An 18,272-nucleotide genomic window follows, 5' to 3' on the forward strand; every position below is an offset into this window, starting at 1 on the left:
AACATCACCCAGAAATCTCGTCCCCACTTAAAGCCACCGGGCCGATATTTAAAGGATCAATTCAAGTAGTTAAAACGCTTTAGCTAATTAACATTTTGTGGATTCTGCAACAGAAATGGATTTAACTTCTCCTGAATGTGCCTCCTCCTCAGATGTACAGTAGAATAAATCCATTGCGTCCCCACACATCCTGATGTTGTCAGTTTGAAGGGGTCCAGAACCCATCTGCTCCAGGCACGATGTGCAGCTCTGGGAGTTGCAAGACAGAGGTGCGCCACAAGGACCTGCAGAAGAGCAGAGAGGGGACCAACGGAACGGCCGAGGTCGCAGGAGGCACTACCCACGTGAGAGGGTCTACAGACCGAGGCTGAGCTTCCTGGACCTCTCTGAGGAGCAGTGCCTACGAAGGCTGAGAGTGAGTCGCCAGGTGGTTGCAGATATCTGCAGGCTCCTTCATGTAGAGCTGCTCCCAGCTGGGCCTGTTGGCCATGCATTCCCCGTCGCAGTTAAAGTCACCACTGCCCTCAATTTCTTCGCCTCCAGATCCTTCCAAGGTGCCACCGGTGACATCACCAGGATCTCTCCGTCATCTGTACAAAGTGTATACGACAGGTGATGGATGGCTTGTTCGCTAGGGCATCTGACTACGTCAACTTCCCCATTGACAACATCAGCCAGACTGAGAGGGCAGCGGGTTTCCACTCTCTAGCTGGCTTCCCACAGGTACAGGGCGCAATTGATTGCACACATGTAGCAATCCGAGGACCTCCACATGAGCCAGGACTGTTCATCAACAGAAAGTGATCTCACTCCATCAATGCAGAGCTGGTATGCGACCACCGGAAGTGGTTTCTGCAGGTGTGTGCTAGATTCCCTGGCAGCTGCCATGATTCCTTCATTTTGCACGAATCCAACATCCTGGCACTCTTCCACACACAAGACAGACTTTAGGGCAGGCTCCTTGGAGACAAGGGAAACCCCCTGCAGATGTGGCTCATGACACCTGTGAGAAATCCCACCAACGAGGCAAAGCAGCGGTACAACAACAGTCACATCACCACCAGGTCTGCCATTGAACAGGCCATAGGAATGCTCAAGATGACCTTCAGGTGCCTGGATCGATCTGGGGGATCTCTTCAGTACTCACCGGCGGGGGGGTGTAGAATAATAGTCATGTGTTGCGCCCTGCACAACATCGCTCAACAGAGAGGGTTACCGGTGGATGAGGTCCCATGTGCTCATGAAGAATCTTCATCTGCTGGCAACATTGAAGAAGACAAGGAGGAGGAGGACGAGGAGGAGGAGGAGGAGGAGGAGGAGGATGATGGGCAACCCATCACCAGAGCAGCGGCCCACCTGGCTGCTCGTGATGCCAGGGAGTCACTCATATCTGATAGATTCTCATAAGGAGATCTGCAAAGTGAAGACAGTCAAGTACTCAGACCACCTGGGACAACCACCACAACCAGCCCACCGCCCCCCCCCCAACCTCCACTTGCACAATACTGTCCTTCAACCACACATACACCCATTATAAACACACCCAATGGGTGGCATCAAGTTTTGGCGTTCATGATGAGGCACATGTAAGGACACTTTCACAAAAGGGACTCAAGAATAGACAGGACGAGGTAGTGGTGGTGACAAGTATGACATTTATTGTGAATGTAACAAAAAACAAATATAAATGAGAAACATGCCATTCCGTCAGACACCCTTAGTGATCACTAAACCTTCGCCTTCCTCTTCCTACTGCTTCTACGTGGTGCATCCCCTGTGGCTTCAGTGACAGGTTGCTCAGATTCATGCCTGGATGCTGAGATGCTCTCGGTCTATGCTCTCTGGGTTTTGGAGCCCGTTAGGGCCCCGCCAAAGACTGCTCCACCTGCACCTGTGCAGGGGCAGACTCAGCCAGTGGGAGAGGAAGCAGCATTGTGGGTACCGGTTGTGAGGGGGGCAACGGGTGAGACGTGGGAGCGCTTTGAATGGAGGCCCCACTTTCATGTCCCCTTTCGCCATCATCCCTCTCCTGAGCCACGGCCACATCAATTCTACGACTCTGTGATCTAAGGCCACGGCTAAAGTATCTGTCAACCTGTAAGGCACCAGAAAAGATGGCATCCAGAGTCTGCATGGCTGTTGTCATGGCCTGAATGGACTCATTTGAGAGCCATGCTTGAAGTCAATGGAGGCTGCCATTCTCTCCACCGCAGACATTCCTGCACTTACCTGCTCCACCATTCCACTAATGCTGGAGGTGGACTCCTCCATCCTCTCCGTTATTGTGGAGAGTGTGCTTGGCATGTCTTCCAGTACCTTGCAAAGGTGCCTCTGTACCTCAATCATTCGCCTTCTCAATGATGGCCCCTGCGTATCTGCGTGCAGCTGAGCAGAGCCTGGAGAGGAGCGTGTCCCCCTGACGCAGACTCTCCACAGCTGCCCCTGCCACCAGTGTTTGCTCGAGCTCACTTGTGAGTGCTGAATCACCAGGTGACAACCCAACTATTTGACAGGAACCACCGAAGTGCGAGTATCTGCACTGGTGTATGGCTGTATGAGCTGTGACAGTGCACCATCAGAAGGGACGAGCTCCTCTGAGAAATCGCTTCCTTCCATTTCTGCTCATTCCTCGCGTAGGCGTGAAGGCCCTGGATGACAACAGAAAGTGATATTAATGATATATCGCAAGAGTGACAATCTTTCCAATTGAGGTCTGGTACAGTTCACTCATTGATAAAATCTATTCATCGTGTGTGTGAAAGATGTTAACGTTCTATCACCAGCCATCTACGCGTTGCCAGTCTCTCCATCTCCAATGAATAGCCATGCAACTGTCCCACTTATTTCCATGGCCTCCTCCACATCTGTCACCTCCACTATGTGGTGGGCCACCTCCAGTTCTGCTCCTCTCCCTTGCGTTTTGTGCTCTCTCTTCTCTGCGAGTGGCTGAAGGTGACGCATTGCTTTGGGTGAGGCTGACAATGAAACAGATGCATCAGAGGGTGACTATCTGACACAGACATCACATTGCACCAGGATTGGGGTGAGTGGCAGTGTCGGGTAAATAAATGGGGAGGTGAGGAAATGCATCGAAAGGGAAGGATGATTGATGCTGTAACTTGACTGGCTGTGAGGAGTGATGTGATGGGGTAGATGTGCCAACACAGAGTGAGGGTGGGGGGATGGGGCGTTGAATAACACAGGATGTGGGTGATTCAGCAACTGTACTTACTTTTCCTGACCTGGTTAGGTCATTGAAACGCTTCCTGCACTGCAGCCAACTGTGCTCCTGCTGCTCACCTCTCCCGCCACCTCCAGCCATGAATTCTTGGTGGCAGAAGCAGGTTTCTTCCTCCTATCACCAGTAGCATCTCAAGGGAGGCTGAGAACCTGAGTGCTGCCTTTCCTCTAGTTCACTTTTTATACCTGTCTCCTCCAAAATCAATTTTGCATTGGCCCTTTAAATAGTGGGCTTCAAATCGCATCATGGGGGTACGCGGTACGCCCGCTGCACAATTTGGAGACGCGAAATCCGGAACTAGCATTAAGTGCCTTCAACTGAATTTTGATCGGACAAACTGATGCGCTCAAGTTACTTTCGGGTTTCCTACACGATTATTTACCCACCCGCTGAGTTCCCGCCATGCTAAAATCATGCCTCTTATCTCCATTTCCGAAAGGGAGAAAATAAAGAAAATTTATCAGTAAAGATAGTCCAGCATTGAATTGTTTCACCATCAAAAGCTGGAGTAGAAGAATGAGATGGAAATTCAGAAGCTGCTTTTCACAGCCTGCACTGAGCGGGAAATGGGGCAGGAGTGAGCTGAAAATCACAAGTCCGACCTTACTGTGCTGTTCCCACTCCCAATCCCTCCCTTCACACGGGTGGCCCCCGACACCTGCCACTTTCAGAAGGGATGTTATCTGTAACATGCAAATTGGGGTCCTTTTCTGTACTGAGGTTTTGAGGTACCAGCTAAGGCTTCTTCAATTGGTACTAATCGTAGAGCAGCCGTACCAGAGTTCCTTAAAGGGGCCACTGCAGATCGCTTCAAAACCAGGTAAGTTTCACGACCTTTCACGACCTCAGGATGTCCCAAAGAGCTTTACAACCAATGTAAAGTACTTTTGAAGTGTAGTCTCGGTTGTAATGTAGGAAATGCGGGAGCCAATTTTTGCACAGCAAGCTCCCACAGACAGCAATGAGATAATCATAGAATCGTACAGCACAGAAGCAGGCATTTTGGCCCTTCGTGCCTGTGCCAGCTCTTTGAAAGAGCTATCCAATTAGTCCCACTGCCCTGCTCTTTCCCCAGTGCCCTGCAAATTTTTCTCCTTCAAGTATTTATCCAAAGTTACTATTGAATCTGCTTCCACCATCCTTTCAAGCACTGCATTCCAGATCTTAACAACTCCTTGCATAAAAAAAATTCTTCTCATCTCCCATCTGGTTCTTTTGCCAATTACCTTCAATCTGTGTCCTCTGGTTACCGACCCTTCTTTCACTAGGAACAGATTCTCCTTATTTACTCTATCAAAACCCTTCATGGTTTTAAACACCTCTACTAAATCTCCCCTTAACCTTCTCTGCTCTAAGAAGATTATCTGTTTTAGGTGTTGGTTGAGGGATACATATTGGTCAGGAAACCCAGGGGAACTCCACTGCTCTTCAAAATAGTGATATTTCATGTCCACCTGAGAGGGCAGACAGGGGCTTTACCTTCTCACATCCGAAAGACGGCGCCTCTGACAGTGCAGCACTCCCTCAGTAAAGCACTGGAGCGTCAGCATGGATTTTGTTCTCATGTCTCTGGAGTGAGACTTGAATCCACAACTTTCAAACTCAGAGGCAAGAGTTGCCCACTGAGCCCCGGCTGACACTTGTCAAAAGGGCTCGGGCCTCTTGCTGAGGACGTGGGACAGTCAGTGGAATCACGTTGCTTGCCCGATGTCCGCCCAAAGTGAAAATCGGCCCCTCAGTGTCCTAGAAATAGCATAATGAGGATTTAGAGAGAAGCCATTTTGTTCTGATTGGTCATTTGGTTCAGGTCAAAAACTTCCTGTTTGCTGTTTGTGGGATCTTGCTGTTTGCCAATTAACTGCCATTTTTGCCTACATCAGAACAGTGACCGTACTTTAAAAGTGATGCGTTGACTGTAAAGCACTTCGCGAGGATGCGGTAAAGTTCTATAGGGAAGCAAGTCCGTTCTTTCATTCTGTCTGCTGGGATTGTAGTAGAGATTTCCTATTTAACCTTGTGTCATTGCACAGTGGTGTTAAACTGCAATGTGAGGCTCATACTTAAACACATGTTTCTGAGTGCAGCCATTTCCTCCTGCACTAGAATGCCAAGCTTTGATGCATTTGTCATTGTTAGCATCGAATACCCTGCCGGGCTTCCTTAGCAGTCGGGAAACTGGCACAGTCTGTGTTAATAAAGTTAGTGGGTCTCTGCTTTCCATTCCTCGCTGCAGAGTGCTGATTGAAGGCCAATGAAGCTGGTCAGAGATTGGTAGATTCAAGTCCTGACAGGTCCACCACTCATAATAGATCTTCCCTACTTTTGACTTGTTTTACTGTAAGGGACAGGCCAGGACTGGTGTAACCACTTTCCCAGGGGCACTCATGGTAATACGCAATTACATATTGGATACGCCCAAGAGCAAAAAAAAAGGAGCTATCAGTAGATCAGGACGACCTGTGTGTGTAGAAAGATCCGAAATACCAGCAAACACACTTCCTCTCACATTTCCTTGCCGGGTTGGGGAGTGAACAGCAGCAACTGAGAGGAGGTGAGTGCTCTCTATTTTATGGCTATTCCTTTCTAAGGTGTTCAGCTATGGCTGCACAGGACCTGTGTAACTGGGGAAAAAGGCAGTGATTCAATGGGACCATTCCACCAAGAAAAGGACAGTATTGCTTAAAGTGCCTGACAGATAGACGCCAGCCAGTAAAGCACAAATCGTCAGTAATATTCCAGCCGATTATCTGAACCACAAACCACGAGTTCTCATGTAGAGCTACAAATATCAGCAACACAGCTTCAGTTGTTTAAAAGTCAACAGATGAACCATTCAGTGAGCAGCTGTTTTCCTCGATGTTCCCACAGTATATTTGGTAACTCTGGAATGTTGAGATGTGTGGTTGGCTGTGTCGGCACACCTTGATCTGAACATCCCAGAGCGATCTGTGAGTAGATTGTGACATTGCCCATTGCTGCAACATGAGCATTGATCCTGCACGGTTGCGTTACTTGTGATGTCAGTGGTGAGCTCCTCCAGTTGCCTAGTTCCAATGTCTGGTGTAAGAGGGCCACGTCACACAGAAGGACCTGGGGTTTTTTGGGTGCCTGTTGAGTCCGGTGATCTCAGACAGGAAAATCTGCCAGAGTTCCTGCTCTCGGTCATTATCCCCCGCCTACTGGGACGTGTGTGGTTGTGGATATGAGGCAAGGTGCGATTTGGGGTCAGCTGTGACTCAGTGGGTAATGCGTTTGCCTCTGAGTCAGAATGGTTGTGGGTTCAAGTCCCATTCCAGAGACTTGAGCGCAAAATCTAAGTTAACACTAGAATGCAGTACTTACAGTGTGCTGCACTGTCAGAGGTGCCGCCTTTTGGATGAGACGTCAAATCGGGGCCCTGTCTGCCCTCACAGGTGGAAATAAAAGATCCTATGGCACTATTTCGAAGAAGAGCAGGTGAGTTCTCCCAGTGTCCTGGCCAACATTTATCCCTCAATCAACATCACTAAGACAGATTATCTGCTCATTATCATATTCTTGTTTACTGTGAGCAAATTTGCTGCTGCATTTCCTACATTTTTTTAATATTCGTTCATGGGATGTGGGCGTCGCTGGCGAGGCCGGCATTTACTGCCCATCCCTAATTGCCTTTGAGAAGGTGGTGGTGAGCCATCTTCTTGAACCACAGCAGTCCGTGTGGTGAAGGTTCTCCCACAGTGCTGTTAGGAAGGGAATTCCAGGATTTTGACCCAGTGACGATGAAGGAACGGTGATATATTTCCAAGTCGGGTTGGTGTGTAACTTGGAGGGCAACGTGCAGATGGTGTTGTTCCCATGTACCTGCTGCTCTTGTCCTTCTAGGTGGTAGAGGTCGCGGGTTTGGGAGGTGCTGTCAAAGAAGCCTTGGCGAGTTGCTGCAGTGCATCCTGTGGATGGTACACACTGCAGCCACTGTGCGCCGGTGGTGAAGGGAGTGAATGTTTAGGGTGGTGGATGGGGTGCCAATCAAACGGGCTGCTTTGTCCTGGATGGTGTCGAGCTTCTTGAGTGTTGTTGGAGCTGCACTCATCCAAGCAAGTGGAGAGTATTCCATCACACTCCTGACTTGTGCCTTGTAGATGGTGGAAAGGCTTTGGGGAGTCAGGAGGTGAGTCACTCGCCGCAGAATACCCAGCCTCTGACCTGCTCTTGTAGCCACAATATTTATATAGCTGGTCCAGTTAAGTTTCTGGTCAATGGTGACCCCCAGGATGTTGATGGTGGGGGATTCGGTGATGGTAATGCCGTTGAATGTCAAGGGGAGGTGGTTAGACTCTCTCTTGTTGGAGATGGTCATTGCCTGGCACTTGTCTGGTGCGAATGTTACTTGCCACTTATGAGCCCAAGCCTGGATGTTGTCCAGGTCTTGCTGCATGCGGGCTCGGACTGCTTCATTATTTGAGGGGTTGCGAATGGAACTGAACACTGTGCAATCATCAGCGAACATCCCCATTTCTGACCTTATGATGGAGGGAAGGTCATTGATGAAGCAGCTGAAGATGGTTGGGCCTAGGACACTGCCCTGAGGAACTCCTGCAGCAATGCCCTGGGGCTGAGATGATTGGCCTCCAACAACCACTACCATCTTCCTTTGTGCTAGGTATGACTCCAGCCACTGGAGGGTTTTCCCCCTGATTCCCATTGACTTCAATTTTACTAGGGCTCCTTGGTGCCACATTTGGTCAAATGTTGCCTTGATGTCAAGGGCAGTCACTCTCACCTCACCTCTGGAATTCATTACAACAGTTACATCTAATCTACAGCACAGAAACAGGCCATTCGGCCCAACTGGTCTGTGCTGGCATTTATGCTCCACACGAGCCTCCTCTCACCCCACTTCGTCTAACCCTATCAGCATATCCTTCTATTCCATTCTCCCTCATTGGCTTCCTCTTAAATACATCTATGGTATTCACCTCAACTACTCCTTGTGGGAGCGAGTTTCACATTTTAACCACTCTCTGGATAAAGAAGTTTCTCCTGAACTCCCTATTGGATTTATTGGTGACTATCTTATATTTAAGGTTCCTAGTTTTGGTCTCCCCCACAAGTTTACATCTACCCTATCAAACCCTTTCATAATCTTATAAACCTCTATCAGGCAACCCCTTGGCCTTCTGTTTGCCAGAGAAAAGAGTCCCAGCCTGTTCAGCCTTTCTTGATAAGTATATCCTCTCAGTTTTGATATTGTCCTTGTGAATCTTTTTTGCACCTTCTCCAATGCCTCTATATCCTTTTTATAATATGGAGACCAGAATTGTGAACAGTACTCCAAGTGTGGTCCAACCGAGGTTCGTTACATGTTTAATATAACTTTTCTGCTTTTCAATTCAATCCCTCTAGAAATAAACCCCAGTGCTTGGTTTGCCTGTTTTATGGCCTTATAACATGTTTCGCTACTTTTAGTCATTTGTGTATCCAAAGAGACTACACTTCAAAAGTAGTTAATTCCCTGTAAAGTGCTTTGAGACATACTAGTGATAGGCACTATATGAATGCAAGCCTTTCTTTCCTTTCTTTATGGAATATGTCAATACCCACAGCTAGACTCACACGTGGGTAACATGGACAAAGGAGTGAGTGATAATAAAATCAAAGGAGAAATGGGAAGCTATTTAACTTTAGACTGCAAAATGTATCATCTGGTCAGGCTTCGAAACATGGTTACCTAAAGCTGGCTTTGAGAGAGATTTTACACCAGTCCATCGTGGAAAACATCACAAAAACATCTCACCTCTAATTTCTTTCACCAGGCCGGCCTCAGAAAGTCGTTGCAACCATAAACGTTTAGCCATGGCTTTCGATGGAGTTTGGAAAGTGTGTGAAAATGTGAATTTTGAAGCGTTCCTCATTGCCTTGGGTAAGTCAATGGTCCCTGATCTCAAGAAAACACCAATGAATCATTAATGGGAATGTTAATGTGGGATTCATTTATGGTTACAGAATATCCCCATCTGTAGGAGGATTGTCACACGTCACAGATTAACGTTCTATATAGCCCAAATCTGTCTGACATTTGAATCCTGCTCCTGGTAACCGTGGATACCAGTAACTCTGGATACTGTTACCGGTAACTATGGATACTGCCACGATAACTAAGGATACTGTTACCAGTAACGATGGATATTGGTACCGGTAACTATGGATACTGTTTCCGGTAACTATGGATACTGGTACCAGTAATTGGTATTGGTATTGGTTACGGTAACTATGGATACTGGGCTCGGATCGCGGCAGGGAGGTGGGAGGGAGAGATCGCGAGGGGGAGAGATCGCGGGGGGGCGATGTCGGCCGATCGTGGGGGGGTGGGTTTTGGAAGATCGCGGCAGGTTTGATTGAGGGGCCGGGGGGAAGCACTCCTGCTCCTCCTGGCCCACAAACAGTGCTGGAAAAGCATTTACCTGCTGGATCCGGCCGTTCTTGCCTCCCTTCAGCAGTCGGGTTTCCCAAGCCCTGAGAAACCCGGCCGGCCAGCTTTAAATTTAAATGGCTGCCAAAATCTGAGGAACGCAACCTCATTTAAATATTAAAATGACTGACCCACCTCCCCAGAGCTACTTACTCGGCCGACCCCAAACCCGCCGCGGTTAAACCGGAAACGGGTGTGTTCGTGGTGGGTTGAGGTCTGGTTTCCCATTTTTAGCAATTTAATCCCCCCCCCCGACCCTCTCCCGCCCATCGTGTGGGGGTTAAAATTCCCCCCATTGTCTTTGCCCAGCCCACTTCCCCGCACAAACTCTGTTTCCTCACCACCGACTCCATCCCCCTCCCTGGCGACTGTCTCAGGTTCAACCAAACCATTCGCAAGCTCAGCTTCTGATCTGATCCTGAGCTAAGCTTCCAATTCCATATCTGCTCCATCACAAAGCCTATTTCCGCCTCCGCTTATTTGTTGCTGAAACCCTCATCCATGTTTATGTTACCTCCAGACTCCACTATTCCAATGCTCTGCTGCCCGTCCTCCCATCTTCCACCCTCCATAAATTTGAGCTCATCTAAAACTCTGCTGCCTGTATCCTAACTGGCATCAAGTCCCATTCTCCCATCACCCCTGTGCTCACCGACCTACATTGGCTCCCAGTCCGATATTAAAATTCTCATCCTCTTGCTTAAATCCCTCCATGGCTTCGCCCCTCCTTACCTCTGCAACCTCCCTCAGCCCTACAACCCTCTGAGAATTCTCCCTTCCTCTAACTCTTGTCTCTTGCGTATCCCAAATTTCCTTCGCTCCACTATTGGCGGCAACGCTGTCTAAGCCCTAAGCTCTGGAATTCGCCCTTAAACCTCTCCGCCTCTCGACATCTCTCTCCTCCTTGAAGATGCTCCTTATAACTTACCTCTTTGACCAATCGTCACCCGTTCTAATACCTCCTTCTTTAGCTCGGTGCCAAATTTTGTCCAATTACGTTCCTGCGAAGCACCTTAGGACGTTTTACTATGTGAAAGGTGCTGTATAGATACAAGTTGTTGTTGATCCTGAGAGAATGGCCAGGGAGGGTGATGGAATCATTGACGAGGACATCAAGTCAGTGTTGGGAAACAAAGATGATGGCTTCGGTCTTTCTGGTGTTGAGCTGGAGGATGTTGTGGCTCATTCAGGATTTAATGTCAGACAAGCACTCTGCCACACGAGGCAGTCGAGGGGTCAGGGGACATGGTGGAGAGGTAGTGCTGGGTGTTGTCAGCACACATGTGGAAACTGACCCTTTTGTCAGATAACTGAGCAGATTAGGATTTAAACCTTCCACCTTGTGTTGTGTATTGCTCAGTGCCACTAGAAGTTTACCCACTAGCCCATCAGGACTATAGGAACAGGAGTATAGGAACAGGAGGAGGCCATTCAGCCCCTCGTGCCTGCTCCGCCATTTGATAAGATCATGGCTGATCTGTGATCTAACTCCATATACCTGCCTTTGGCCCATATCCCTTAATACCTTTGGTTGCCAAAAAGCTATCTATCTCAGATTTAAATTTAACAATTGAGCTAGCATCAATTGCCGTTTGAGGAAGAGAGTTCCAAACTTCTACCACCCTTTGTGTGTAGAAATGTTTTCTAATCTCACTCCTGAAAGGTCTGGCTCTAATTTTTAGACTGTGCCCCCTACTCCTAGAATCCCCAACCAGCGGAAATAGTTTCTCTCTATCCACCCTATCCGTTCCCCTTAATATCTTATAAACTTCGATCAGATCACCCCTTAACCTTCGAAACTCTAGAGAATACAACCCCAATTTGTGTAATCTCTCCTCGTAATTTAACCCTTGAAGTCCGGGTATCATTCTAGTTTGACCATGTCCATAATCCCAGTGCAGTCTGCATCATCGGTCATCATCGGTCACAGGAAGAATATTATGAGCACTGTGCTCTGAATACACATTGTCAGACTGCCTCATGTCAAGAACAATCTTCCTGTTTCACTCATGGTTTTGTGTTATCATTTTCCAGGTGTACCTGAAAATCAAAGGAAGATGGCAATGGAGGATAAGCTGGAAATGGACATAAAGCAGGAAGGAAACAAGTTCACTGTAGTTGAGAAAAGTTGCTTTTGTATCAAGGCATCAGAATGGACTTTGGATGAAGAATTTGAAAATACTCTTGCTGACGGGAGTCAGGTGAAGGTATTACATTTATTCCCGCCTTTTCCAATATCTTCCCTATCCTTCCCTGATGGCCATTAGTTATCCTCCTTCCACAGCTGGCAGTTTCCCACCTAACTGTCTATTCTTCATGTGTGAGTCTGGCCATTGAGCGTTGGCAGGTTGGCAGACCTGGGCATGGTGCGGGTAGCATGGTCAAGTACCACTCTGTTCTCAAATGATGACATCCCCACATGGAGACTTTCTAGCAGGGCTCACTGGGCTGGGGTCAGGGAGCCCAGGCTGGTATCTCCCCTCCCTAGCCCTGAGGTGCGGAAGCCATTTTAGTGCCCCAACTGGTGCCCAGCAGAGATTGGCTAATTCAGCACAGGTCAGAGGTTGACCCTGGCGTTTTCTCCTCTGCGTTTCGCGTTGAAAACTGGAATCGTTCAACAAATGGAAAACACAAGAAACATTTATGTGAAGACTTTAAATTCTTCCAAAAAAACTCACAATGGATTCACAATCTGCTCTGAATGATATTATGTAGGTCTTTTGGTCCTGATTTTAACTCCTGGCCAGTTTTCAGCCGGTGAATCTCGGGGGTAATTTTAACCTAACTCGCCTAGTGGGAAACGGACAGGATCGGGTGCAACTCTGGTTTTGCAACCCGTTTGATATTCTTCAGTGGAGATTAAAATCAGGCTGAGTGCAAAACCAGCATTGCACCCGATCCCGTCAGTTTCTCGGCAGGAGAATTAGGTTAAAATTGCCCCCACACGTCAGTTCGAACTCACTCGCTGCAGCAAAATAGAAGCCGGGGATATTTTAACTCCAAGACCTCATGTAAATACCCCGTCAGCTGATGTCCCACCTGTTCCAGGCAGGAAGTCGGCGGGAAGCGGTAGAAATTGACGGAGTGTGGAGGCCGCCCGCCGAGACCAGCGGGATCGGCGGCCATTGTGCTCCCCCCCACCCATCCCTCCGGGGTCCCTGCGATCGGAGGGGACGAGTTTGCAGCAGGGGAGGCCTAAACTTTCCTTGTGAGGTCCCAGATGATTACTCCGGCTTCTCCTGGCCCCATAAGGCAGGTTAAAAGACAATGTAAAACATCACCTTTCTGGGCCTCTTCTGGCCTCGACCCTCTCCCGCGCTGGGTTAGGCCTGGCTGGAAACTCATTCCGCTTCCCGCTCAGACCTCCGAGTAAAAATTTCAGTCGAGCCCTGACTTGGCATGCACAAGTTAACAAGGGCCCCCTCCAGCTTTGGGCAGGTGTCCTCACTATCTGCTCAGTGGAGGAGGTACAATCGCAGTAGGTTAGCTCCTGTGGGTTTCAGGCCAGGTAAGTGAACTGGACGATTTTAACTGCTCAGCCCTTGTCTGGTTTCCACCGGCCGTATTTGGGTTAAAATCCGCCCCCCCCCCCGTATAGGCCGAAATTCCTGATGATGTTCTTGTAATGACGAGGTAACTGTGGCACCAAAAGTGACGGCAGGTAGCGCTCAATATCAGGCCACCCATCCTTCGAGATTTGCTGCAGCAAACCCTGTGGCCTTGACAGAGCTCGTAACTACAACTCGAAAATGCTGCAGAGTAACAGCCGGCCTGTCAGTGCCTGAAAGGGAAGAGAAAGACCATTGCTTGGGCAGAGACTCATTGTCAGAACTTCCTCTTTTCCAGAAATTCACAGCTTTCCTCTTCTTTCTAAACTGACAGATTTATCTCTTTATTTAAGGGTAAATTCTTCCCCAAACCACCAGCAGAGTCTCGCAGGCAGCCGGTCGCACATCAGAAAAACACAGCGATTCACCAACAGACGGTCACTGTATCCGAGGCCCCAGGGCCTTGCTGCTTTTGGAATAATTTCCTCTTTTTGCTTTCAGGGAAAGTTCGTCTTGGCCAACCCGAACTGCTTAGATGGACATTTTAAGAAACTTTCTGATGGAAAGGACTTTGTCACAATCAGAGAGGTTCACGGCGATAAGTTGGTGCAGGTGGGTAACAGACCGAGGGAAAGACACACACTGGGCATCCAGGGAGGAAAACACACACTCCCAGTTTTTAAATGGCCTTTTAGCGCTCGGGGACGTCAGCACTGGGTAACAGAACACAGAGCAACCAAGAAAACCAACAAAACCTGACAACTCGAGAATGGCCCTGATTCTAAATCTATGGAGTGAAAATAAATAGTTACACGGGCTCCGTACCTCACGCTGCAGAAATACAGACCGTTCCTTCAATTGTATTAAAGAACAAAACATTTCCACATATGAAGGAAGACTCAAAATGATAAAGGGATGAAATTGGTTGTGAATTTCTAGGGTGGTAATCTCCAGGAGAACGCGTAACTTTTTACATTTAGAACAATGCATTCTGGTTCATTTTAAGCACTTTCGTATTTGACAATTGATAAATTATTTATTGCAGAAAAAAGAAAACAAAAGTGACTTTAGATTTGCAACAAACTGCCCAGATCATCAAAATCCCCCCTCCCCCTGCCCAGATCATCAAAATCCCCTCTCCCCCTGCCCAGATCATCAAAATCCCCTCTCCCCCTGCCCAGATCATCAAAATCCCCCATCCCCCTGCCCAGGTAACACTCTATCCCTTTCAGACCCAGTTCACACACACACTGTACCCCATCCAACCCCCCACCCTCTCACACACACACTGTACCCCATCCAACCCCCCACCCTTCCACACACACACTGTACCCCATCCAACCCCCCACCCTTCCACACACACACTGTACCCCATCCAACCCCCCACCCTTCCACACACACACTGTACCCCATCCAACCCCCCACCCTTCCACACACACACTGTACCCCATCCAACCCCCCACCCTTCCACATAGACACTGTACCCCATCCAACCCCCCACCCTTCCACACACACACTGTACCCCATCCAACCCCCCACCCTTCCACACACACACTGTACCCCATCCAACCCCCCACCCTTCCACACACACACTGTACCCCATCCAACCCCCCACCCTTCCACACACACACTGTACCCCATCCAACCCCCCACCCTTCCACACACACACTGTACCCCATCCAACCCCCCACCCTTCCACACACACACTGTACCCCATCCAACCCCCCACCCTTCCACATAGACACTGTACCCCATCCAACCCCCCACCCTTCCACACAGACACTGTACCCCGTCCAATTCCCACCTTCCCAGTTCACGCTGGCACTCTCTCCCTCCTCCTTCCCCAAACTTTCCAGCTTCCCCCCTCTTCATTGCCATTAAATTTCCTCTCCTTCATTTGCCCTCCCCCCATCCCCCCCAGCCCCCACCACCTTCATTGTCATTCACTGTCCTTTTCCCCTCAGGCTCATTCCTGCCCATATCATCCTTCACATACTCACACATTCCTTTCAGTAATTGCCCACGTAACCATCCTTCACGTGTGAGCCTACAATTTGTGGGCACACAATTCATTCATGGAGGGCATCACAGCCCAACACATTACCACCCAGGGTGATGACGATACCCACTCGGGTTTTTGGGGAACTGCTTCCCATTTCTAACTGTTTGAACATCCTTTTCTCTAAATTTAGACAATTAAGATTGACGGAGAGGAATCCAAAAGAATCTTCAAGAAACAGTAAAACGTGCTCATATGGGACCTTCTCACAGATCCAGGATTTAGTCTGAATGGTTGATATAAATTGAAAATGTAAAACAGAACCAATGTAATACTTCACTGTAGATTTGATTCTAAACATTCCCTATTGAAACAGGTTGTGATACCTCATGATGCAAGTTTTATTGTGTGAAACGTTGTAGTTAAACGATCATGGATTTGTGACAATATACTAAACGGGGAGACTGGACTTTCCATTAAACCAATGACAAAAAGAAAAGCCAATGTGGTTTCATTGTTCTTCCAAAAAGTGTCAGCCTTCGCTCAGTGGGAGCACTTTTGCCTCTGAGTTCAAGATTGCTCCAGAGACTTGAGTTTATAATCTGGGCTGATACTCCAGTGCAGTACTGAAGGGACGCTGCACTGGATGAGGTCTTACACTGGGTCCCTGTCTGCTTTCTCAGGTGCAACGAAAATATCCCATTGTACTATTTGAACAAGAGCAGGTGAGGTGTCCTCGGTCAATATTCATCCCTCAGCAACAAGACAGACTTGGGCCAGAAATCGCTCCATTAAAAAAAATTAAAAGATTTTTTTAAAAATTAGTTTTCCCTTCTGACTCTTTAATTTAATTCAATTATTTCTTTGGCTTTTAATTAAAACAATTTAAAATTTATTTACCATGACATCCAGATATACGAACTTTATGAATGAAGTCTGCTGGCCTGCTTGTGGGCGGGGCTTCTCTCCCTGTCAGATTTTGTGGGCGTGTCCTCTAGTCTCGCAGACGCATCACTCACGCTGCTCAGAGGCTGAGTTGATAGCGTACAATCTTTTTAAAGCTCAAAATCAAGCAATTAGACGCCACAGAGCCCACAGTAAGTATTTTTGTAGGTTTAATTCGCGGGAGCTGCGGTGAGAGTTGCCTCTCTGCTCTGCGCGATTTCTGGCCCTAAATGGCCATTATCTCATTGCTGTTTGTGGGATCTTGCTGTGCGCAAATTGGCTGCTGCGTTTTCCTACATGACTACACTTCAAAAGCACTTCGCTGGCTGCAGCTGGACTCGTGCGCCCGAAGAGAGAGGTTCGAGGACTGCCCTAAATTTGTCCTCGGGCCTGGTTGGAATAAATCCGGCGAGCTGTGGAAGCCAATCTGACACCAAGCCTCCCTCCTGGCTCCACGTTAAGGACCCTGGTTAGGCGTTTAGACAAAATTCCCGGATATGGGAGCAGGACTCCCATTTCAATATTGCGCTCATTTCAGGTGGGCGCCAGGTCCCTGAAAAATCGGCCGCGGACCGTCATTCTGCTAAATTCGTCATCGTTGCGCCCATTTTGCTCCCATAAAAGGGGGATAACAATGTTCGATTTCATCCCCATTGTGCTTTACACCCCCGTCATTATAAAATGACCTCTCCTCGACTCTGTGATCACCGCCGAGGCACAGCTGCCAGACATTAAATCAAATATGGCCCCATTTCACCCTTGGATCATTCCTGGGCCTCCATCAGTTCCGCGATGGAATTCTGACAGGGCAATGCAGGACGTTGAAGACACGAACGCTGTGCCATAGAAGTTGCAAATCCCGATGTGATAAGCCGCTGATCCCAGCGACACCATCATGTGTGGCAAGACTGTACAGGCCAGATGTTTTGCCAGTAAGCAGCTGCATAGTGTGACCCTGGGGTGGTGCGTGGTACAGTCCTGTGTAATCCTGTGCAGCCCGATGCAGTCTTGTGTAATCTTGCGTAATGTAATCCTGACATTAACCAACGAGTCAGTAAATTAAGTATTGAATCATACACGGGTCACCAAAAACAACTCAAGGAGCTGTCCAAAACATTATAGGCCTCAATTTTAACTGCCCCTGCCTGGTGGAAACCAGGTGGGGTGGGAGGGCCAGTTAAAATGGAGCAGGGGGTCTTATCCTCTCCTTTCCTGCCCCGATTTGGCCGACTGTGATATTAAATTGCTCCAATCAAGGCCCGAGCTAGGGTTGGCCACCCTCCCACGCTGCTCGGGAGTCTCCCGGAATGGGTAATTGTTGCCCTGAGCATCAAAGACCATTCGTCAGAACTGGAAGATTTAAAGTTTTTAAGCAAGTACAGAGCCAGGGAAAGAACAAAAGGCAAAAGTCTGCGATAGGGTAGAGGCCAGGAGTGATTAATAACAAAAGGGATGATGGTGCAAGGCAAAAGGTGGTGATGGGACAAGTAAAGAAGCAAAAGATGGGTCTGTAAATGGCAACAGCAGAACCATTACCAGCACCTCACCTCCCTGGAGCTGGGTTTCCCCGGTGGGCTGTGGGAGTCAGGGAGTTGAATGAGGTTTGGTCTTAGTTTTATTTATCATTTTTGGAACTTGCTGTGTATTGGGAACAAGTCATAAAATTGTACAAAAACTTTAGTTGGGAGTTACTGATAGTGAGGATGATATTGTTGGCTCAATGGAATTTACTCGGTGTTTCTCATTGTGGTTATTACTGCATTTAAAAATTACATACCCTTCAATCTTTCTATCCTTTTGTGTTCTTTCATTTATAAATTATGTTTTAATTCATCTCACTACAAAACAAAAAGTCAAGTATTTTATTCGAGGCTTGGTGATATTCAGCCACTCAGCTCAGGGAACTGCAATCGCGTTTGCAAACTGGGCAAACTTTGTGTGATTAAGCATCACATGGTCCGGGGTCATGTGATCGAATCCCATGTGATCAACCGTCACGTGATCAAATCTCCAGGAATACGTCAAGCCAGAGTTGGCAACCCCAACCCGATCTGCGATTTCAACCTGAGCGGGGGAGCAATGGGGGCTTTC

General features: G+C 48.2%; 1 protein-coding gene across 1 annotated transcript; it reads left to right on the top strand.

The window, feature by feature from the left end:
• Positions 1-5,669: 5,669 nt before the first annotated feature.
• LOC137303993 (fatty acid-binding protein, intestinal-like) lies at positions 5,670-16,060 on the top strand. Its single transcript, XM_067972382.1, has 5 exons — positions 5,670-5,792; positions 9,034-9,140; positions 11,724-11,896; positions 13,739-13,849; positions 15,430-16,060. Exons 2-5 carry the CDS (start codon positions 9,074-9,076, stop codon positions 15,478-15,480), a joined length of 402 nt encoding a protein of 133 aa, XP_067828483.1. The 5' UTR covers positions 5,670-5,792; positions 9,034-9,073; the 3' UTR covers positions 15,481-16,060.
• The last annotated feature ends 2,212 nt before the right edge of the window (positions 16,061-18,272 follow it).

Source organism: Heptranchias perlo, chromosome 36 (genome assembly GCF_035084215.1).
Source record: "Heptranchias perlo isolate sHepPer1 chromosome 36, sHepPer1.hap1, whole genome shotgun sequence".
NCBI classification, from domain to species: Eukaryota; Metazoa; Chordata; class Chondrichthyes; order Hexanchiformes; family Hexanchidae; genus Heptranchias; species Heptranchias perlo.